The following is a 22,815-nucleotide window of genomic DNA, read 5'->3' as shown; positions in this document are numbered from 1 at the left end:
CGACGCTCGGCATTTTTAAAGATTGATTCTGCCAGTCCAGCAAATTCTTCGAATTCAGCAACAAATGGAAGAATTCCTACTTTACTCTTCTTCGAGATCTTTACCTCTTCCATTTGCCTTATCTGGTTACTCTAAAGTTAAGCAGAGCAAAGGGGGAGAAACATTAAGCAACTTAGAAACCACACACACGTACAGTCCAACGTCTTCCTCAGATAGAACACCACCTAGTACCTACGGCGTGCTGGATGCCGCCTAACTGCAGACGGAGGATGACAGGATAACTAAGAAAAACTAGGCCTACAGGTTACAAAACACTTTTCTAATGTTTCATTTAAAATTAAAAAAAAAGAAAGAAAAAAATCTAAATTTTTCAAAACAAAATATAACCAAGGCTTGTGAACCTCAATATTCAAAGAAAAATTACACACATTTCTGTCATTCATAAAAGGCAAGTAGAAAGTGATCTTGGGCCAGTGCACACACAGGATCTTCCCAGATTACCTCTGGCTGGTGGCCACACGACCTGGTTTGAGAACCATAGCCATTTCCAATTCTCATTCTTATCCACATCTGTTTGGATAAGAGAAGCTATTTTGGGAGTACAGGAACAAATAAGGTAAAAAGGCATTTCTATCATACATTTGTAAGACATCATTTGCCACACATTTATTCGTTATTTATTACTCTATACGTTAACTTAGCGAAGCACTGATGCATGATGGTAACGAGGTACAAACGAGGTGCTCCATGAAGGTGGGATCCAGTCACCTGGGTTCAGAAAGACCCGTGGATGGCTCTATGTACTTCTCAGAGGGCCTAGACCTACTCCTAGTAAGAAATGCACTGCCCGTACTGTTGAGTCCTTTCAACTTCTATCTAAAGTGTCACTGCGTTGAGATTTGGGGGCTAGAACTTGAAAACCATGTGCCATGTGAATTAGAAGAATAATTCTTTCTAGGCTACGGGTGTTAGCATGAAAAAGCTAATAAACATCGTAGCTGTTTCACATTACCTTTATCAACGTACAACATCATCACTATCGGTAACTGCAAGGTACAAAAATGACGCAACAGAGAAGGTGCTGCACCCAGACTACCTGGGTTTCACCACCAGTGCCATCACTTATCTTCTTAAAGAATTATTTTATCTAACTTTATTTATCCATTTATCTACTTATCAATCCTTTTATTTATTTAAATTTGACTAGAGTGTGACAGAGAGAGAGAGAGAGAAAGCAAGTCACCAGGTTTGGGACTTGAACCGTGGTCTGCCATGTGGGAGTCCAGCATCCTTAACCACCCTGCCACCTGCTGGCCCTGAGTGCCATCACTTTTTAACTGTCGACCTGGGAAAAGGAACTTCAGCACTCTAAGAACCTACATTACGTGGTGTGCGCATGGATTAGATGCAGCAGTGCGTGCAAAGTGCTTAGACCCAGGTCTGGTGCACAGCAAGCACTCACTCACGAAGGCTCACCTGCTGTCATTAAGCCACATGCATATTTTTAATCTGTGTGGCATTTAAATGTACAGGATACAGATTATAGCTTGAATATGCTTGAGTGTCATGTCATTAGAAGATGTTCTAAGTGACAGCTGTCCTCTTTGGTTTGTAACCAGCAGGGTAGAAATAGTGTCCACATTTAGAAAGCCACCAGTAACAAATTCTGACAAATAATATCCAATTTCTTTCACGCAGCAGGTACATGTTACTTCCAGTTTGTTGCCTGAGCAAACGCCATCACCAGCAGAACACAGCGGTTACTTGGTGGTGAAGAGTACAACACCAACGATGGTCTCATACGTCACTACGCTACTTGTCTACCCCTTGCCCACGGCAATCTGACCAAATCATCGCACTCTCAGAGCTTTAAGGACACATGGCCAGCAAGTGGTGTGGTGGTTGAGGTGCTGGACTCCACAGAACTCACTGGCTTAAGTCCCAGACCTGGCGGCTTGAAAATCACACGAGGAGTGTGTATGTGTACAAGCCCAAAATCCCAGGTGGAGAATGGAGAAGGGACTGAGGCATGGCTATCCCTCTTGGGGGGGATGATTTCTCACTTTCCCTCTCTTGCCTCCCTCTGCCAAGCACAAACACCCTATGGCAAAAACCTAAAAAAGCAAAAACAAAAAACAAACAAAAAAGAATGCAAACATCAATATATGTCACTATAATGTGAATTTGGAAAAGCAAATTCAATGTGGTTAAGAGACGTACTGAACTGCAGAGTCCAGCTTGGCAGTAAGAGGTATGTTAGTTACTTTCTGGTTTTTAGCATCAGTTCAGGTCAGACTAGCCTTCTTGGCCCTGCTTACTTCGGGCTTGGGCACCAGACAAAAAATAGCCAATCTCAGGTGCTATCTGTTCCATATGCTACAGCCATCTGACACTCATGCTTTTTGACCAATACACATGAACTGCATCCATTATCTTCTTCACTTCTTTCTACCCTAAGTCCTGCTCTTGTTCCAAATATCAAAATACACAACCCTTTCTGAGCACATACACTCTACCAGGTACTGTGGGAAGACCTGAGTTAAAACAAGAGACAGGGGCCAACAGGTGGCATAGTGATTAAGGTGCTGGACTCCCACGTGGCAACTGTAGACTGAGTCCCAAACCCAGCTGCTCAAAACTCTTTCTGGGCACATGGGCATGCATGCCCCAAATGATGATTTATTTTTAAAATAAAGCAATAGGATTATTAGAGCTTGTAAACTATTACTGAAAACAAATAATTTACTAATTTAAATAATCAAATTATTTTTCTTTTTTTAGCCTATTTTAAAAGAACAGTAAGGCAAACTCAGTTTTTTTTTCCCTAGCTCGATGGTCAGAGATGTGGGTTACTAGGTGGCTCCTAGGCAGCTGCTGTCGCTTCCTACATCACCTACTCTAGAACAAGCCACGGCAGGGTGTGGTCAGGCAGCTAGCTGGCATAGAGCCATCCCACTAACTGGACACAAGGATCGAGGCTAACACCCTGCTTCCAGGCTTTGGCCGACAAGAATATACCACCCCCCACCCCCAACAGGAGGCTGGAGATCTCTTAATTAAAATACATTTCCCTTTATTTTTTTCACAATGATTAGATTTCTAAGTTATTTTTTTCAAAAGCTTACAATGCACTTGTCGAAGTTCCTTTTGACAGTCACCAACACATTTCCTAAGGTGGTGCTTAGAAAAGAGGCAGGGTCCACGTTCTGGGCAGTCCACACGTGGTGGCTCATCTTGACGAGCATGTAGAGAGAGTTGAAGCTGTCGATTTTGTCTCCTAACGCAATGAGGTTGTTTAGTTCTGGCTCGATGCAGCGGAATATTTTAATCATCATTTGGCGGATCATATCCTTCCTGTTTATACAAAGTATAAAAAATTATTACAAGCTTCAGGTGAATTCACTTTTAACTTTAATCCACTGGGCACATATATGGCTAAAATTTTATATTTCAATGAAAAATGTCCAAATATGATGGACAAATTATTCTACAGAGTTTTGATATGAGTCAAGTTCTATCCAATTAGCTTTATGTCATGTGTCAAGCTGGGTCCTGAAGTGTGTTTTGTGACTTCTTAGAAAGACACCGCAACTGAAAGGCTGCCCCTCCCAGCAGGCCTCGGTGGGGACTGAGTTCTCTGTGATTTCTGAGCAAGAGCAGGAGGGCCCTGCCACGGGACAGACTGTGACAGTGTGGAACGTGTGAGCAGGCGAGGACACGTGTGTCGCTGCGCTGGGAATAAAGCCCCTCACTGAGCAGCGCTCTCCCGTGCTTCCACTTACTTGACTGTTTCCAAGACAAACCCGAGAGAGTAAGGGGCACGTACTCAGAGGAAACGGGCGGGGCACCCGAGTTATGTTGCTGCCGTGTAAATACTCCTCCGTCCAAGTCCTCGGTTTCAGTCTGCAAAAATTATTCAGGCACTTTACATAATAAAGAACCAACAATTTGACTAGTTTATATAGCAAAAGTCTGCTCAGTCTTAAAATTCCTAGGAGAGAATACATTATGAAAAATAATGATTTTCGAAGGCATTATTATCGTTAAAGGTAATTAATTCGGTATGCTGTAAAAGAATGTTCATGAAATGCCTTGTTCTCAGATTTTATCCAGGAATTATCTGTGTGTGTGTTTGTGTGTGTTTGTGTGTGTGTGGCTCATCTGTATGTTCGCAGGAGAGGAGGTGGGGGGTGGGAGGAAGGAACCAGGACACCGGGCAGGGGCAGAGGAAGTGTGGGAAGGGGAGGGCAACTCAAGGAAAAAATGGAGTATGTTTGATTGCAGTGGCAAGTTCAAAAAAATGAAGACAATCTGAACATCTGAATAAGACTTTGGATTTAAACAATGCTATCAAAATTCTTAAGAGGCCTACCTGGAAGGAGATTTACCACTGCTGACACCACTGACAACAACGCTCAACCCCTTGTAGTAACAAATTTTTCACTTATTTTACAAGTCTTCTCTCTCTCTTTTTCTTTTTTTTGGAGAGGTTTTTGTTATAGGGCACGTGCACTCGCCAGAAAGACAGACAGAGAGAGAGAGACACAGAAAGCGAGAAATCACCCCCCAGGGGGGATGGCCATGCCACAATCCCTTCTCCTCCATTCTCCTCTCGGGATCTTGGGCATACACGCACACGCGCCCGGCGTGAGTTTAAGCGACCGGGTCCGCGACTCGAACCATGGTAGACTACATGGGAGTCCAGTGACATAGCCATTACACTAACTGCTGGTCCCACATCTTTTTCTTGATGACTACTAAAATGTTAAAATTGCTAAATAATGTTCCTAGCAAAGAAAGCTTAGACATTTTAGGCTTAAGGAATTCTAGAATACTAAATTAGATGCCCCCCAAATCCAACTACCATGGTTTTTATTTCCTATGGTACAATTAAAAAAAAAAGTCTTAAAAATCCTTGCATTGTAATTTTTTCTTCTTCTGTTCTGATATTGAAACTGTGTCCCCTGTTATTTAGGTTAAGTATGTCGCAGACTGAAAATACTAGCCAGAATAACGTGAGCCATACCGTAGTTCCGGGCACACTCTGATGTTGCTGAAGTTTGAAAAATTTACTGATGAAGTCCTGTTCTGCCAGACACAGGGGCTCCAGTTCACTCAGAACCTGTTCAAAGATCTGAAGAAAACCAAATGATCCTATGATGAAAGAATGGCACCAAATACTTAAAGCAAATTCCACATTCAGTTCACTTTGTGCAGGGACCACGGATCTATGATCTTGACAAACTCCTTCTACGGGTCAATCATTTCAATAGGATTCCAACCAGAAACTCTTCCAGAAAGTCAGGACAGTGCAGTACAGTATTACCAAGGTATAATGGTCAAAAAACATACCTAAAATAAAACACAGTTATTTTCCCATCTGGAAAGAAAAATGCAAAGTTACATTTTTTTAAACTTAATTTACGTAATGTAGCAGAAAGAATAGTTAGAACAGCCACGAAAGCTGTTGTTGCTCCAACAATTTAGATCTAAGATGAAAGCACTTTCTGATTTATAGCTGACATTTATAAAAGATGTTTGCTTCTTTCTTTCATGAGAGAGAGAGAGAGAGACAAAGACAGAGAGGGGCAGATACCCCAAAGGGTCTCCACACTGCAATCTGCCTCCAGCTAGCCCTGGCATGTACAGGGGCCCTCAGGACACAGACCTGGGACCTCCTCATGTGGGTCCTGCCTCATGGAGCATTTTGTTGCTGATGTGCCACCAAGCTGGCTCACAGGTACATTTTAATAAGGCCTTTTTGTTATTTAATTGGTAATTCACATTCTAATTGCTATTTGATATGTGTGTGTGTGTGTGTGTGTGTATTTTTTTCTTTCATTCATTTCAGGTTTTAGAACATAAGACACAGTTGGTTAATGTTTACAAGAGCCAAAAGAGTCCAAATCTTTTTTTTTTTTTTTTTTGAGAGATTTTCACTGTAGGGCGCGTGCGCTCGCCAGACAGACAGAGAGAGACATAGAGACAGAAAGCGAGAAATCACCCCCCAGGGGGGATGGTCACGCCACAATCCCCTCTCCTCCATTCTCCTCTCGGGATCTTGGGCATGCACGCACACGCGCCTGGCGTGAGTTTTTTAAGCCACCGAGTCGGGGCCCTGAACCGCGGGCGACTACGTGGGAGTCCAGTGACATAGCCATTACACTAACTACTGGTTCCCAAGAGCCCAAATCTTTGAACACACTTAAAACAAACACAAACTGGTAATAGAAAAGAAAACTGATGTTTATGTTTAATAAGCCCTTGTTGTTTTACCTTATCAAATTTGGTCCTGTCAGCGACATCGAGATCAGAGGCAGACATGTTTCCCATATCCAACAGGGAGGAGGACTGAGATCTGCGATTCCCTGAACTCTGAACACTGAGCTTATTTAGACTGGAAGTAGATCCAGTTAATTTCCCAGAACTTCCATGAAGACCTAAGAAATAATAACACTTTGAAAGTTGTGGTCTTCATGAATAAAAGATCCAGAGTACAATTCAAGGCTATGTTCTACTGGGTTCATATTCCAGGGCCCATCTTAGTAAACCTGGGACAGGCTATACAGTGAGCATATTTTTCTTTAATATCTGTGTCCCATTCCTGACACACTATTACAAAGAGAAGGAATAACTACACAGACCCACAGAACTGGACTGAAATGGACCTTAAATATGCCCTGTTCAGTCCATCACAAAGATAGCAATGCCTGGGTACTATCTCTAGATAGAAGTCATGAGAGGTTCGTTCACAATCAAAAAAGAGGAATACAGATGAAGGTCACTAAGTATCATATTAGCACGTGTGCTATATTTCAGAAGACTGGCATAGCCCAATGTTACCCACCTCCACACTGACTCAATATACTATGTTAAACCAGATGGCATTGCCAATATTTGAACATTTTGTCCTATGAAAAAGGTCAATCATATATGATTCAACTTAATATGTCTCTTAATATGAACTGATTGATTACACTTATTTCAAAATTAAGCAAAATGAAGAGTAAAAAGCTCCCTGAAAATTTGTTTTACTTAAAACACAACTGAAGTGGAATGTAATGTATATACAACATATATGTTAGGCTTAATTTAGGAACCCGTCATAGACATGAAGGCTAATAATTAACATGTGGCAGGACAATAGCCCACATATACCATGGAATTACAGGATTCAATGTTAAGAAGAAAACATGTTTTTATTTAGAATTAAATATAAACAATAAATAAAACATAAATTAAACATTCTTCTTGACTATTTCTTGGTTAATCTGTACAACTCGCTAGTGGTCAGAAGGGACAAGTGAAAATAAGGACAACTAAAGATAAACTTTGGCTTTATCATGTAAAATCTGACCATGTCTAAGGAGTTTACAAACACAGCCTAAAAGCAAAAGTATAGTGGTTAAACCCCTCATAAATTTCTGACACAGAGCTCTAACCCTTCCCATATCATTGTAACTATCTGGATGTTTTCCCTGGATGTAGCCATACCGTGACCACCATGTTGGTCTTCGTTCACAAATATGGGCAGTTCAGAGCAACCAGTACTCTCGGTGTTAACTGTCTCCAAGACACAGGGCTAATTCCTAGACATGAAACAAACATGCACCGAGAAGACCTGCCCACACGCTGCGCATACTCACTCTCCGTCTCCTGTTTGACAGCACTTTCTTTTCGAGGCAGTGTAGCTGTGATGGATTAGGTTGCAAGCATCAAAGACAAAGACAAGTTAATAAACTGCGATTGGCACGAACCATGCACAAGAGGAAGTTAAAGCTCTAGTTTAAAAGACACATGCAGAGAACCATGGGCATCGAGTAACGAGAGGTGCAAACACATATTTAGTTGGCCAGCTACGGTTTGAGAAATTACATGAGAGAAGAAATGTTACTAGTCTTTTCATGTATGATTTTTTTACTCAAGTAGTCAGGTAGAATTACTAGTATTTCTAACCCCCCCTTACTTTTTAAAAGGTTTTTTAAGTTTATGAAGCTGGAACACTTAAAGTTAAAACACTGAATTTGAAAGTTTTGGCTTCTTGAGAAAAGGTGGTTCAAGTAAATAATTTAATACAGTGGAAATTTATTAGAACGAAGAGAAAGATTTAGATAGGAGAAGCCACAACAATCTTTCATTCTCTGAATCTCCACTGTACTAAATAACTTTATACTACAGCTAATAAAATTTTATATGATAAAGTATTAAATGAGTATACTATTTAAAACTATTTAGGATTAAAACTAAGTATCAAGTTGAGTTCCCTAGTAACTGGCTTTGTGAACACTTGAAATGAAAGGCACAAGGCATGTATCACAATATTATCAAGAGATGTGTGGATGAAAGGGTAAAACAGAGCGAACAGGTTTAATACAGGATATGGAATCTCTTAGGGTCATTTGATATTTCCTTTATTCTAAAGCTTTTCTCCTATAATATTTATTAGATCAATTTTAGAGCTGATCTTGTGAAACATTCTAAACTCAAATTGGAAATTAATGTAAAAAGCAAAGAAGGAAATCACGGAATGAACCAAGATTATGAGTACAAAAATAGCCTAAAAATCTTTTTTTTTTTTTTGGGGGGGGGGGGGGGGGGGGGGGGGAGACAGGGTCTTGCTATGTTGCCCAGGCCTGCCTTGAACTCATGATCCTCCTCCTGCCTCAGCCTCCTGAGTAGCTGGGATTATAGGTGTACGCCACCACGCCTGGCTGATTCTTAAAAATGGAGATCAGTGTTTCACCTGACACTATCCTGCCAACTTCAGGGCAAAAGCCCAAGTGTAAGCTACTGACGTCACACACTAGCTTGCCTTTCTGATGGGCTGAGGAGGTCCCTATGCTATGGATGTCAGTTCTGGGGCAAAGCCTAGTATTTCATATATTGGGCTGTCAGAAAAGTCATGACATTTTTTTTTTTTTTCTATTAAAAAATGTGTCATGACTTTTCCGACAACCAACAGCACTCTTTCTTTTGTTTTTAAAGGTTTTTGTCATAGGGTACAGGCCCTTGCTGGAGAGAAGACAGAGCAGACAGTGAGAGGGGAAAGTGAGAAATCCTTCCCCGGGGGCGGGGGGGGGGGCGGATGGTCACACCACAATCCTCACTGTTCTCCATTCTCCTCTTGGGATTTTGGGCATACATACACGCATGATTTTCAAGCTACCACATCTAGGACTCGAATCATGATTAGCCATGCGGATGTCCTAGCACCTTAGCCACTAGGACACCTGCTGACCCCTAGATTTATTTTTTAATAAAGAATACAGCGTTACTAGTAGTGCACATTAGCTATAATTCGGGGCTCATAAAAACAGTAAATGTCACATGTTACCAATAAGCAACAATACTCTGGTAAAATTTTAAACATCTTTAAATAAATCCCTCTAGAATTTAAGCTTTATAAGGATAGTCTTTCCTTGTTCCCTTCTGAGTCACCAGTACCTGCAATGGTGCTTACTGTATAACAGGTAAGTAATGACTAGGTACTGACTTCATCTTCCAACCAGCCTGAAATTCAACCTTGTATTCAAGATTCCCTTTACAATCAACAAGATCTCTTGATTTCAGTGGAGAAACAATGATGACATTAATTTGTCCACCATTTTTAAGATTTTGGAATATTAAATAGAAGGGAGAATGATAATTATGCAAATATACATATTAAGGGACTAACATATATATGATATATATATATATACACACACACATACCTTAACCATAAGAAAAAACACAGCGATTTTAAAAGTAATTAATAAATTTCCCTTGCCTGATACTTTATAAAGTATATTTGTAGAATATACAGAAAAACAAACCAAAATTTCAATCCTGGTTGGGAGAGAATTCCACATCTTTGAGGATATCAAAGTAAACCTATTAATAAAAAATGACAATGGCCAGGGCCAGCAGGTGGTGTGGTAGTTAAGGTGCTGGACTCCCAGGTGGCTGACTGCAGTTCGAGTCCCAGTGGCTTGAAAATCATGCCGGGCACATGCATGTGCCTGGCCAAAATCCCAAGAGGAGAAAGGAGGAGAAGGGGCCGTGGCCATGCCACAGTGATTGGGGAGTGATTTCTTACTTTTTCTGTCTCTGTCTGTCTCTCTCCAGTGAGCACACATACCCTATGGCAAAAAAAAAAAAAAAAAAAAAACCCACAAAAAACACAAAATACCAAAACACCAAAAAAAAAACAAAAACAAACAAAAAAACCCCTTAAACAACAAAAAAGGGTAATGATTTATATGAAAACCTTATCACAAAGAAAATATACTTTCCTGGCATCTTTAACAGATTTTTAATTGTTTGAACTAAGGAGATGCTAAAGATAGAAGAGTACAGTTTGATTCTCCATGACTGTATATATAGTTTTCTTTTGTAATATACATTCAGTCTGATTATTCTTTTAAGATTTATTTAATTTTATTATTTTTTAATTTGCTATAGGGCAAGTATGCTCACCGGACAGGGACAGAAGGAAAGAAAGGGAAAGTGAGGAAGCAAGCCACCAGGTCTGGGACCTGAACTGCAACTGGCCACGTGGGAGTTCAGCGCCTTAAGTACTATGCCACTTGCTGGCCCCTCAGTCTGATTGTTATAATCAATAATTTTCCTTTTTTTTCGTAAGAGAGGCTCTCTCCGTGCTATAATCCTTCTGCCTCAGCCTTCTGAGTAGCTAGGATCACGGATGGACCGCCATGCCCTGCTCTTTCTAGATAGAGTCTTGCTATGTTGACCAGCCCAAGCATGAGCTTGTGATCCGCCTGCCTCAGCTTCTAGAGCTGCTGGGACTACGGGAGCCCAGCACCGGCCGGCCTTTAGTTTGGACCAGGAACTGAATGTCGGCTTCCCATGTGGTCCCAGGCTGTGAAGCACCGGTCTTAGCACTGGCAACCACACTGTACCTCAACATCCAACTCTTATGAACACCTGTGACCAAGAATTTTCAAAACAAGCAAAAAAAAAAAAAAGGAAATTTAAAATGCATTAATAATTAAATTAATTTCATGCATGGGAAAGTTACCTTCCCAAAACTTCAGGTTTCTATGTTAATAATTTTAATAAAAATTCACTTAAACATGATTTGAATCACTGAAAAGGTATACTTGAAAAATTGGGAACCAGCAGTTAGCGTAATGGTTATGTCGCTGGACTCTCACGTAGTCGACCGCGGTTCGCGTCCCGGACCCGGTGGCTTAAAACACACTGGGCGCGTGTGTGTGCGTGCCCAAGATCCCGAGAGAAGAATGGAGGAGAAGGGATTGCGGCGTGACCATCCCCCCTGGGGGGTGATTTCTCGCTTTCTGTCTATGTCTCTCTCTGTCTGTCTGGCGAGCGCACGTGCCCTGTAGCAAAAACCTCTCAAAAAAAAAAAATTTACATTCTCCCTTATTCCAAACTTATCTGTATTTAACTTGATATTTATTTTTAAAGTGCTGACTAACAAGTTAGACCTTGAAAGATGAACTAAACTGTTTTTAATCATCTGATTTATTTAGTTTTTCTTCTTATAGATGATTCTAACATAACTGATGCTGTAATCTTTCATGACATCAGTTATGTCGGAAATCACTCTTTTACATCTTACTATTTAATAGATATACAGAAGAGATGCAATTTTAACAGTTTTTTAAAACTATGAAAGTGTTTTCTAACCCTGGATTATGTGAGTTAAAAATACTTTTAACAAGATAATTTAAGGACTTTTCAAGGCATAAGAAAAGTTTAGGCTTCTGGCTAATGCAGTGATAACATTATGATACTATCGTACTTGATTTATGTTATACGTTTATTATTATATTTATTTTAATGGGACTCTAAGACTTCATAAACTATTATACTACAGGGATTAATGACCTACTCGGGAAGTTATTTTAAAAGAGCATCCTTACATTTCATATAGTGAAAGAGAGTTCTCTCAAAGTAGAATGGCTCACTAACAAAGTGACGAATGTACTGAATGAAAACAGTAAACACGTAATCGCATTAATAATACGCTGCTTCCTCAAAAAGCATAACAAACCCACAGTGAAACATTAACAAGGGTATAAACACACCACTGTTCAAGAACAATTAACCTTTAGGATGAGTTAGCATTTCTGTTTCCAAAAGCCTATTGTCCCAAGATTCTTGTCGGTGTCTTTACTAAATTCTAGCATATTTACACACAAATTCAAGCCATTGCAAACGTCTGGACTAGTATAATCAATATATTAGTGATGCATTTTTTAAAAACAGTGAATTGCAAAAGGATTAATTACCCATTAAAGACAGTCTTCTCTGTCCTAAAGAAAAGAATGGATATATGCACCATCAATTATAGTCCTGCTTCCTGATTGCCTACCGAGGTTGCTCAGGGCATAGGCTCCTTTCAACAAGCAAATGCTAAACTCATTATTCTAAAGGGGCGCTGGCAGACACACCGAGGACACGAGTAGCCATTTAAGGCCAGGTGCTGGCGTGACTAGGCACAGAACGCCATCCAAAAGGAACTCTGGAGATGGGCACATGCAGGAGCGGAATGCGGCCTCGGCAGACCACCTTCCTTATAACTTGGTACTTTCACTGGCTACTCTCCCAAAGGGTGTTTTTGTCCATTTTAAATATTTAGAAGGAAGAAAAAAGTGCTCTGAAAATACTTTTTAGAATAAGGTACAATCACAGGAGAAATTTTGGCGACTTATTTTTAAGCTCCTTGGCAGGGGGAAAATTACTTTGGTTCTCTTTGATTCGCAATAGCCAATGAGAAGTAAGAAGCCAGGGATCACGTCCATTCCTCTGTGGAGGGCCAGGACTTACGAGATCAGTGACCTGCCCCCATGTCAGAAAGGTCTTTTGGGAATCAGGAACTGAACTCGACCTCTGTCTCTTTGACTAATACCTTCACTAACAGACTGTGCTTCGTTTCCTTGCCAACTGCTTTTCCCCTGAATACATAGTTTTCATGATTGCATGGATATATAATTGCTGTTAGAGTCACATACCGCAAAACTTTAATTAGGAGAAAACATAGTTTACAGCTTTGTTCTATGACATACTCATAAACCAAACCAATGGATCGAACCTCTTTCATGAATTCTACTGCTTTTCCACCTTGCTTAAACGGTCCTAGCATTATTTGTCATAAACAAAGCCAAGTTCAGTAGAAAGACAAAGAACACTGACGCGCTGAGCTTACCAAACTTCTTGCTCTCTTTAGTTGTGCCCGTCATTTTGATCTTTGCAACTTCAAAGAAATCTTTGATTTCTCTTTCATACAGTCGAGATAAATAATCCATGTAATTCTTAAAATAAAAGCGATATGCACTTATTATAAAACACATATAAGCACTTTCCATTTTCTTTTTTTAAAAAGAATTATTTATTTATTTAATTCCATTTATTATTATTTTAAATTTGACCAGAGAAAGAGACAGAGAGAGAGAGAGAAAGGGAAAGGGAGAAAGCAAGCTGCCAGGTCCAGGACTTGAACCACGGTCAGCCATGTGGGAATCCAGTACCCTTAACCACCATGCCACCTGCCAATCTGCATTTTCCATATTCAATCCCGACAAATCCTTCGTGCTTGTCTTAAATGTTGTGGTCCAAAACTTTGATGCATTTTGTAGGATATAAAAAGTGGGCTATTTTCTATCTTTTAAAAAAAACTGAAGAGGCATCAGAACGTTAATAATTCATAAAAATATTAAGTCAAACACAATCGCATCTTCACTTTTATACGTGACCGTTCCAATGCTTCACGTTGTTACCATCACACTGTGTATCTGAACCAGAGTGGTCACATTTCTCATGCTGTAATGATAGCATGACACTCCACTCTGTTAGTGCATCACAATTATCCATAGGAAAGCAATCCCTGACCCAGGACCTGGAAGTGGTTTCAGTGTTTGCTATGATACACGATGTTACAACAAGCTTTTCACTGCTAATGAACTGTTTCCTTGTAATATTTCCTAAGGGTGGAATTAAAGGTTCAAAGAGTCGGGAACACTTTATGACTATTCCACATTGCCATTTAGGATTAAGGGCCAGCCTAAGAGTTAAGAGAGAGAGAGAAAGAGAGAGAGAGAGAGAGAGTGTGTGTGTGTGTTTAATTTGCCAGAGGGCATGTCCACTGGCCAGAAAGATATAGAAAGACAAGGGGGGGGACAAGAAAGCACCCCACCACCACCGGGGGAATGGTTATGCCACAATCCCTCCTCCCCCATTTCTCCTTCCTCTGAGGTTTTTATTACTTTAATTAATAAAGTATTTTTTTCTTTTAAGGTTTATACCATACGGCACATAAGCTCACTGGAGAGAGGCAGAGACATTGCTCCCAGGGGCGGGGGGTGGTGGCCACACCACAATCCTTCCTCCTCCATTCTCCTCTCAGGAGTTGGGGCACACGTGTACATGCACTAGTGTGATTTTCAAGGCCATGTTCAGGACTCGAACCAAGGGTGGTCATGTGGAAATCCAGTGCCTTAATGACCACGTCACCTGCTGGCCCCAATTTAGCCATTTTTTTAAAAATTGGGGGCCGGCAGGCAGTGTGGTGGTTAAGGTGCTAGACTCCCGTGTGGCCAACCGTGGTTTGAGACCGGGACCTGGCACCATACTTTCTTACTTTTCCCTTCTCTCTCTCTGGTCAACTTATAAATAAATAAAATTAAATAATTCTTTAAAATAAAAAATATATATTTATTTATTTTATTTGTTATTATTATTTGTTTTTGAAATTTGACCAGAGAGATAGAAAGGGAAAGTGAGAAAGCAAGTCACTGGTCTGGGATCTGAACCATGGGTGGCCATGTGGGAGTCCAGTGCCTTAACCACTGCTTCCCCAGCTGGATGCAATTTGGGCATTTAAGAAATAGGTTTCCCTTACTTTAAAGATCACATGGACCTGTCAAAAGGTGCATATTATGTAAATACTTTTACCACTGATTTTCCTATCTTATTAATATATCCTTCTAATATAATACAGATTTTGCCCTTTTTCAACTTTCAGGTCATATACATTTCTGTCTGGAAGAAAACCTAGTTAAATGGGCAATTCTTTCTCATGATCTTCATATAACTTTAAAAGCAAATAAAATTTAAAATATAGTTTAATTCCTAATTCACTGATTATCTCAGTTTTTGTTTTATTTTATTTTTTAAGAGACTTTTCTGTAGGGCATGTGTACTTGCTGGAGAGGCAAAAAGTGAGAAATCATCCCCTGGCGGGATGGCCACACCACAATCCCTTCTCCTCCATTCTCTCGGGATTTTGGGCACACGCACACACATGCCTGGAGTAAGTTTTAAGCCACTGGCTCTGGGACTTGAACCATGGTCAACTACATGGGGGTCTAGCTAGATATAACCATTATGCCATCTGCTGGTCCCCCCCCCACCCCCCGGGGTCTCAGGAACTCAAATGACTGGATATATTTTATCCTGGTATTCAAACAACGCTGATGGGAAAGGCCATAGATAGGCATTACTATAGTAGTTCCTTCATTTCCTGAACACTGACAGATCTTGTCACTTTAAATAGGTGTTCTCCTTAGCATGTAACTTAAAATTTAACTACCCTGAGTTTACATATTGTTACGTGAGGCAGTCTTATCAATTTTATTTTGTCCTAACTAGTGTTCCATTTTTACTTTACACAAAAGGCAAACTCTACAATGGGGGCTGAGTGAAGATGGCTGAGGAATCTTCAAGACTGACAGCCAATCTCGGGAGCCGAGGGCAGGCAAGCTCATTTCCTGTGCAAGCGTGGATGAACGATGAACCATCTCTATTAACTGCCCTACAGAGCGGAGCGGGTGTAACCAGAGCCGAGCCACAGACAGGGTGCAGGCCTAGGGAGGAGGCAACCTGGGCAGGTGGGCTGTGAGACCTGGAAACGCCTCTATTTCTCATAGGCTCAAATGATGCAGCCGCCCAAGTCAAGGCCTTGCTTAGATTCAGCGTGAGAACGACTGGGGGACGGTGACTCTTATCCCTGAAGATGTGCTTTTCCTGTGTGAGCCGTACACCCAACCACGTGCAAACAGCCATCTGGATTTAGTTAGGTGTTATTTCTTACTAAAGAACCACCGGTTTCTTTTTCTTCTTTTATTACTTTCTTCATTCTTCCTTTTTTTTTCCTTACAAAATTCTGTTACTGACAATATCCTCTGTCAAAAGCTCAAACCACAGGATCAAGTAACATTCCTGGGAAGTAAGTGAATCTTATTAAAAAAAACTCATTAATTTTGTCAATCAAAAATATACTAAGAGCAGAGAATGAGTCTATAAATCATGACCAAGTTGGCTATTGGCTTGTTTCTTCACTTTAAATTACATTCATGAATACTGAATTATATATAAAGGTAGGGCAATAATACTCACTGAGAACACAATTAGCCAAAAAGCTTATCGATTACTTATTTGAATATTCACTAGGGGACAAAGCACTTGTTGGCACAAAACTCTTAAGGAGACATAATTTATGTTTAATTATTCAAAATATTAATCCTCCTAATACTTCAAAGGGCAAAAATTCCAGTAACGTAAATATTTTTCCTTAAGATATCTCCAAATCAGAATTCTGTTGAATGAAAACAAAACAAAACAAAATATAATATAATATAACATTTGAGCTGCATAAAACTTAATGCACTAATTCTGAGGAACAAAAATATTTTTACCTAAAATAGCTTGCCAGTTAAGATGTATATGAACACCTTGGGAGAGGAACATTCTTTTGGAAAAGCATATATATATATTTTTTTGAAAGATTTTTGCTATAGGGCGCATGCACTTGCCAGAAAGACAGAGACAGACAGAGAGACAGAAAGTGAGAAATCACCCCCCAAGGGGGATGGCTACACCGCAATCCCTTCTCTTTCATTCTTTTGGGATCTTGGGCACGCATGTACACGTGCCTGGCGTGAGTTTAAGTCAGTGGGTCCGGGACTCGAACTGCAGTCAACAACATGGGAGTCCAGCAACATAGCCATTATGCTAACTGCTGGTGCCCTGGAAAAGCATTTTTAATTAAAATGTGTAAATATTATTTACAGGGCTTATGGGATGTCCCCTTTCTTCCTTCTTTCTTTCCTTCCTTTTTTTTTTTTTTTCTTTTTCTGGCTATAGAGCATGTGTGGTCACGAGAGAGAGAGAGAGAAAGAGAGAGAGGGAGGGAGGGAGAAAGGGAGGGGGAGAAGGGGGGAGAGGGAGGGAGAGCGTGCGAGCCAGCTAGTGCAAGGGAATGTGAGAAACCACCACTGGGGGATGGCCACCCTACAATCTCCTCTTCTCCATTCTCCTCTCAGGATTTTGGCGTACATGCACCAGCCACGATTTTCAAGCCACTGGGTCTGGCAATCAAACCTTGCGGCCAACCATGTAGGACTCAGTGCTTTAACTTCCATGTCACCTGCTGGCCTGGGATGTCCCCTTTCTTATCATTTCAGTTTAGATGTAGAGGAAACCAGATTTTATTTAAAATTAGCAAAAACACTTTCAAGAGAAAGTCTATAAGACTGTCCTTCCGCCAAATATGTCGCCATCGATACAGTGATGGGAAAATATAATCTGCCTCTTTCTAACTATCACACTACTCATCAGTGTCTACCTAACCCTCTGCCTTCTGCTAAAGTCTGAATCCAAGCTGTTGAGTAGGATCTGCTTTTTATATTAATGATTCCAATGTTCTCATTCCACAGAGACAAAATATATCACTCTTTTCAATTCCAGAACATCTTTTGGGGCCATACTGTTGACATGATTATTATTAATTAGTAACATAAATTATATATTACTTGGCTTTTAAAAAAATTTTAAACTCCAAATTCATAAAAACTTCCAAATAAAAAATTTAAAATGTTTCTTAAGGTATTTCAGAATTTTAATTAAACTGCTTTTTTGGTCAGGACTAGCTGAATACTATAAGCTACTTATACACTTGAGTTAGATAGGTGACAGTTCCTTAACTCTATTTTTAAAAAAAGGCTATAGTATAAAATTCCTAAACTAAAGGTAACAGAATAAATACCAGAAAAGCACTGGCCCTCCAGCTCCTGCTGAAACAGCCATTCACTACATCAAAGCCAAATCATGTCATCTCACTGCTCAAGCTTACCAACACCTCCGTCCTCCTCGGCCCTCAACATCTGCACAGTGAAGCAAAATCTTCGCAGCGGTCCACAGACCCATCCAGATCTGCCTGTCCCCCAGCCAGGCTCGGCTGCGGCTCGCTGTGCCCCTTGCACACTGGCCTCCTCCCTGCCCCTCAAGCACACCGGCGCATCTGCCTTAGGGCACTTGAACTGTGCCAGGAGAGCTTCCTCCAGATACCCACAGCTCACCCTCCTCCTCCATCTCCGTGTTCAAATGCCACTGTCTCACAGCTCCTTCTCCGACTCTGCCCTACTAAAATCCTACCTTTCCCCCAGTTCCAGCATTCCCTGATTCCTTTTCTTTTTTGTCTGCCCTTCTCTCCTAAAATACGAACTGTTTCCTTCGATGCTGCTTGTCTAGCACTTATAATCGTGCCAGTGTATAATAGCTGCTCAATTCAGTTACGTTAGGGATATGTACATGAATGACCCCAACCTTTCCCGAAAAATAGCTGAATTTTAGCATGTGGAATGTATACCACCCGGACACTCCGAGCTTAGCAAGTTCCACACCATCATGTTCCTTCTACCTTTGGGGCCTCTGGGTTTATATTCTCTATCTACCACCATCCTGGATCAAAATTTAATTTCATCTAAATTACTACATTATATTCTTTTCTTTTTCTTTTCAGATTTTTGTCATAGGTTGCGTGTGCCAGAGAGTGAGAAAGAGAAAGAGAGACAAAGTGAGAAATTATCCCCGAGGGGGGATGGCCAAGACAGTCCCGTCTCCTCCACCCTCCTCTTGGGATTTTGGGCATGCATGCACATGAGCCTCACGTGATTTTCAAGCTGTAGGGTCCAGAACTCAAACCGCAGTTGGCCACATGGGACTCCAGCCCCTGAGCTGCCATGCTGCCTGCTGGCCCCATGTGATGGCCATTACATTACAGTCTTAACTTTCCCTATTTACTCCTCCCGTGCTTGAGGAATACAGTTAGATCCCACAGCTCATCTTTTTTTCTTTTTGGGGGGGCAGAGGGTACATGAGCTCAGAGAGATAGAGAGGGGGGAGACAGAGAACGTGTCTACAGCGAAATGCAGTCATGCTGCAATCTTGTCTCCATTTCTGCATCCTGTCAGGATCTGGGGCACGCACACACACGCTCAGTGTGTTTTTCAAGCCACCTTATTCTGACACTTAAACTACACAGTTGGCCACGTGGGATCTGACTCCCTTCATCGCCAGGCCATGGGCCAGCCCCTGCGGATCTTTTTAAACATCATTTCTCGCTACTCCAGGATATGAGCTGCTGCTTCGGTGACGCTTAGCTTCTTCCTTGTCCTAGAATAGATATACTTTCCCACCTCTCTTGCATATCTTGCTTCCTTCTGGAATTCCTTCCTCCTATTTTTCATGCACCTAATCCCACTCATTACTTAAAATTCAACTGGAGTCCAGTATCTCCTATGAGGTGTTCCCGTGGTTTTAGGGCATGATTCCCCTTCTCTAAACTGCTGTGTATTCAAACTCATTTCCAGGGCAACATTTAATTTTTTTGACTGAGTAGTGAATGAATGATTCTCCCCAGATTTAAGGCTCTAAAGAGATAGGGGGTTTATCAGGCCTAGGTGCCTGCACTGGAGGAATGCTTGCCTAACAAAGAGTTTCTCTGTCCTTTCTTAACAGATTATAAATTCTTGGAGGAAAATCAGCTCACTCACACATCCATCTTCATACTCTCTAGTTTTTATGCGACACATAGAGAAACTCAGGAAATAATTACAGCATTTAACTAAAGTAAATGTCATTTAGGCTGTAGTATAGCTTAATGCCATTTCATATGGAAATTCAAAACTTAGCTCCTCTTTATCTAAGTAAACAGAATAAGTGTTATCCTGGTTAATGAACATTCAGAAATTCAGTTATTTTCTGTGCTGCCATGAATTTACTGCAGTATTTCAAACTTGGAGAACTGAACATTCGACCTCTTGATTCTGAAAGACGACACTGCACTCAGAGAGTAACTGACTTCAAATCCATACCTTTGTCAGTCCCTCGTATTTTCCATAATCTGTACTCTTCAGCCACTCCATCAGCTTGGCATATCGGAGTAAATCTCTATGAAATGGATGATGATTGGGTAAAGTCAGTTCAATAGAGTGTTGAGCAAGAGTTGAACTCTGATCATGACCCTAGAATGAATGAATGAATAAATATTATTGACAGTACAAAGACATTGTTAGGATAGGAAATTCTATCATATACCATGACCAAAAGTAGCCCAGCAAAACCAACAGAACACAGAAAAATAAAAGGCAGGTACTTCCTTGCTTGCTTTTATCATCTTGTATATATCCACTGAACCCCACCATAAAATCAGCATAAACACACAAGAACAGCTCTCTGAAAAAGCAAGTACTCACGCACGCTAAAGAAGCCGAGAAGAATTTAATCAAGCGTGTCTCTCCTATACCATATCATTTTACAGTTTATTGAGCAAATAAACTTCTAGATACAGGCTGCTTTAAGAAACACACTAAACAGTGAAATAATTAAAAACAAACTGTCTACATTTATGGTATTCCCATTAGCGTCTATAACATATAAAAACAGCAGATGAAAATGTGAATATGTAGGAGATAGGATTTAGAACTAGGAGGGATGATAGATGACTATTTTCCATTAGTTCATTAAATAAATAATTACATGTGAGTTTCTTTTTAATCCTGAAGAAGGCTTTTATATAAGCAAATTAATAAGTAACAAACAGTCTTATACAATGTATCTCCATTTTTAAGTATACACTTGGTTGATATTCTGAACCCATCAGCCTGTTTTGTTTTGTTTTTTTTTTTTAGAAGGAGAAACTGAGGCTTAAAGAGTTAAGTAATTTGCTCAGGTAGGAAGGAAGTTAAAATTAGAACCCTGGTCATGTGTGTTTCAATCCTTTTTTTTTTTTTTAAGAAACAATGAAGTCTTTTATTTGCTTAACATCTGACAACTACTCCATTCTTAAGAGAATTGTTACCTTTTTTATTTTTAAGAATTATTTATTTAATTCTATTTGTTATTATTTTTTAATTTGATGAGAGAGAGAGAGAGAAAGTGAGAGAGCAAGCTGCCAGATCCAGTGCTAGAACTGTGGTCAGCCATGTGGGAGTCCAACGCCTTTAACAACCTTGCTACCTGCTGGCCCCAAGAGCATTGCTAGCTTAAAAAAATTTTTTTTAAATATTTATTTACATTTAATCACCATACATCTTCACATTGTACAAAATATGTTTTTCCCCCAGCACTAACACAATGCATATCAGCCAAGACAAAAACACTATTCTATACACTATCATCAGCAAATAACTTTTAATTTTCACGTCAATTAAACATATTCTTTTTCCCTGTTCCCTTGCCCCACCGTCTTCTTTTAAAAACAGGTCATACTCAAAGACTGCAATTGACTACTAGTTAATGTTGTTCAAAAATCAAATACAAATCTTCCCAACTCTCTTCTGAAGCAATCTAGTCCTCGTTCTTTCCTCCTTACTCAGCTATTGGAAGAGAACTCAATGCCAGTGTCCAAGATGGGGAGTAGATTCCCTCTGAGAATATGATTTCCCAACAACAAGCACAGAACAAAACAAGATAGACTCATTTCAAGCCATTCTCACTTGACCTTACTTCCTTAATAGTCAGAAGTTGTTTGTTAGCATTTTGTAAAAATGCAATTAAAATGATGCTGGAGGTTTGGAGTTAATTAACTTATTTCCTGGTAAAGTTATATGATGCTAATTACAAATGTATATTATACTAGTTGATATATATATGTGTGTGTGTGTGTGTGTGTGTGTGTGTATAAAATAGCTTAATAAGCTCCCTGAACTTAAAGTGGTAATCAACGTTTTTAAAATTTCTTTTGAATACGGAGTATCCAGGAAGGAAAATCCCTGCCTGGAGAAGCAGAGTCCGTAGTAACTGAGACGTGCACTGAGAGCAAGAAGGAAGGGGGCATGCCAAGTTCCACAGCCTCCTTCATGAGCTGAGTCGCTTCTTCCTCAGTTCTCAAATCAAAAATTTCCTTCATGTGAGACTATATGCTCAATTTCAAATAGAAATAAAAAGAAAAACAGGAAGGATTCCTTACTCAGAAATTACATACTAAACTGTGTATAAAGAGCAATATACTGTACTCCTAAGATAAATTTCACTGCTTGTTACTTAGGTTAGTTTGGGGAACCAGACTGGAGATGGCAGAAAAGTATCACAAAACTGGGCCGATCGGTTAAATGAGCAAGAACCAGAATACAAAGACGAGAGACGTTCACAGCTATCACAAATGTCACAGGCAAAGGGTGTTATGTACGCTGGTCCATAATCCCTTCCTACAATCCTGACATTAAAAAGCTCTTGAAACACAGTTTAGGCTTGGTGCCCAAACTAGTCTGGTGGTAAAACTTGACCTGAACTGACACGGGGCTATTTCTGGTGTTTAGAGTGACTCTCGCTGTCTTTTGCTCAGAGAACATTATGTGCCCGAGTGGAGTGGTTATGTAAGAGACATATATAAACTGCATTATCTTTTTAAAATCTAAACAATTCTAAAAGTACAACTGACTAGAAGAGTTTTGGATGAGGGAAAGCAGAGCTGCGTGGATGTTCCTTTCTGGATGGCTAACTTACAAAGCTATCGCACTACCAACAGAATCGAGGACCGAGCTGCAGTGCTGAAAACGGGAACCAGGC

The 22,815-nt window shown here is 40.3% G+C and overlaps 1 protein-coding gene across 1 annotated transcript in view; it reads right to left on the bottom strand.

The window, feature by feature from the left end:
- The window catches only part of EXOC1 (exocyst complex component 1), a 58,930-nt gene that overhangs the window by 11,843 nt on the left and 24,272 nt on the right, over positions 1-22,815 (bottom strand). Inside the window, 8 exon segments of the mRNA XM_014583894.2 lie at positions 1-131; positions 3,126-3,354; positions 3,827-3,903; positions 5,027-5,134; positions 6,277-6,440; positions 7,647-7,691; positions 13,175-13,280; positions 20,121-20,270. The exon segment at positions 1-131 is cut by the window's left edge and continues 1 nt beyond it. Coding sequence (XP_014439380.1) covers positions 1-131; positions 3,126-3,354; positions 3,827-3,903; positions 5,027-5,134; positions 6,277-6,440; positions 7,647-7,691; positions 13,175-13,280; positions 20,121-20,270 — 1,010 coding nt within the window.

The sequence above is a fragment of the Tupaia chinensis genome, unplaced genomic scaffold (assembly GCF_000334495.1).
Source record: "Tupaia chinensis unplaced genomic scaffold, TupChi_1.0 Scaffold144982_1, whole genome shotgun sequence".
NCBI classification, from domain to species: Eukaryota; Metazoa; Chordata; class Mammalia; order Scandentia; family Tupaiidae; genus Tupaia; species Tupaia belangeri.
This window is presented reverse-complemented; position numbering and strand designations above follow the sequence as displayed.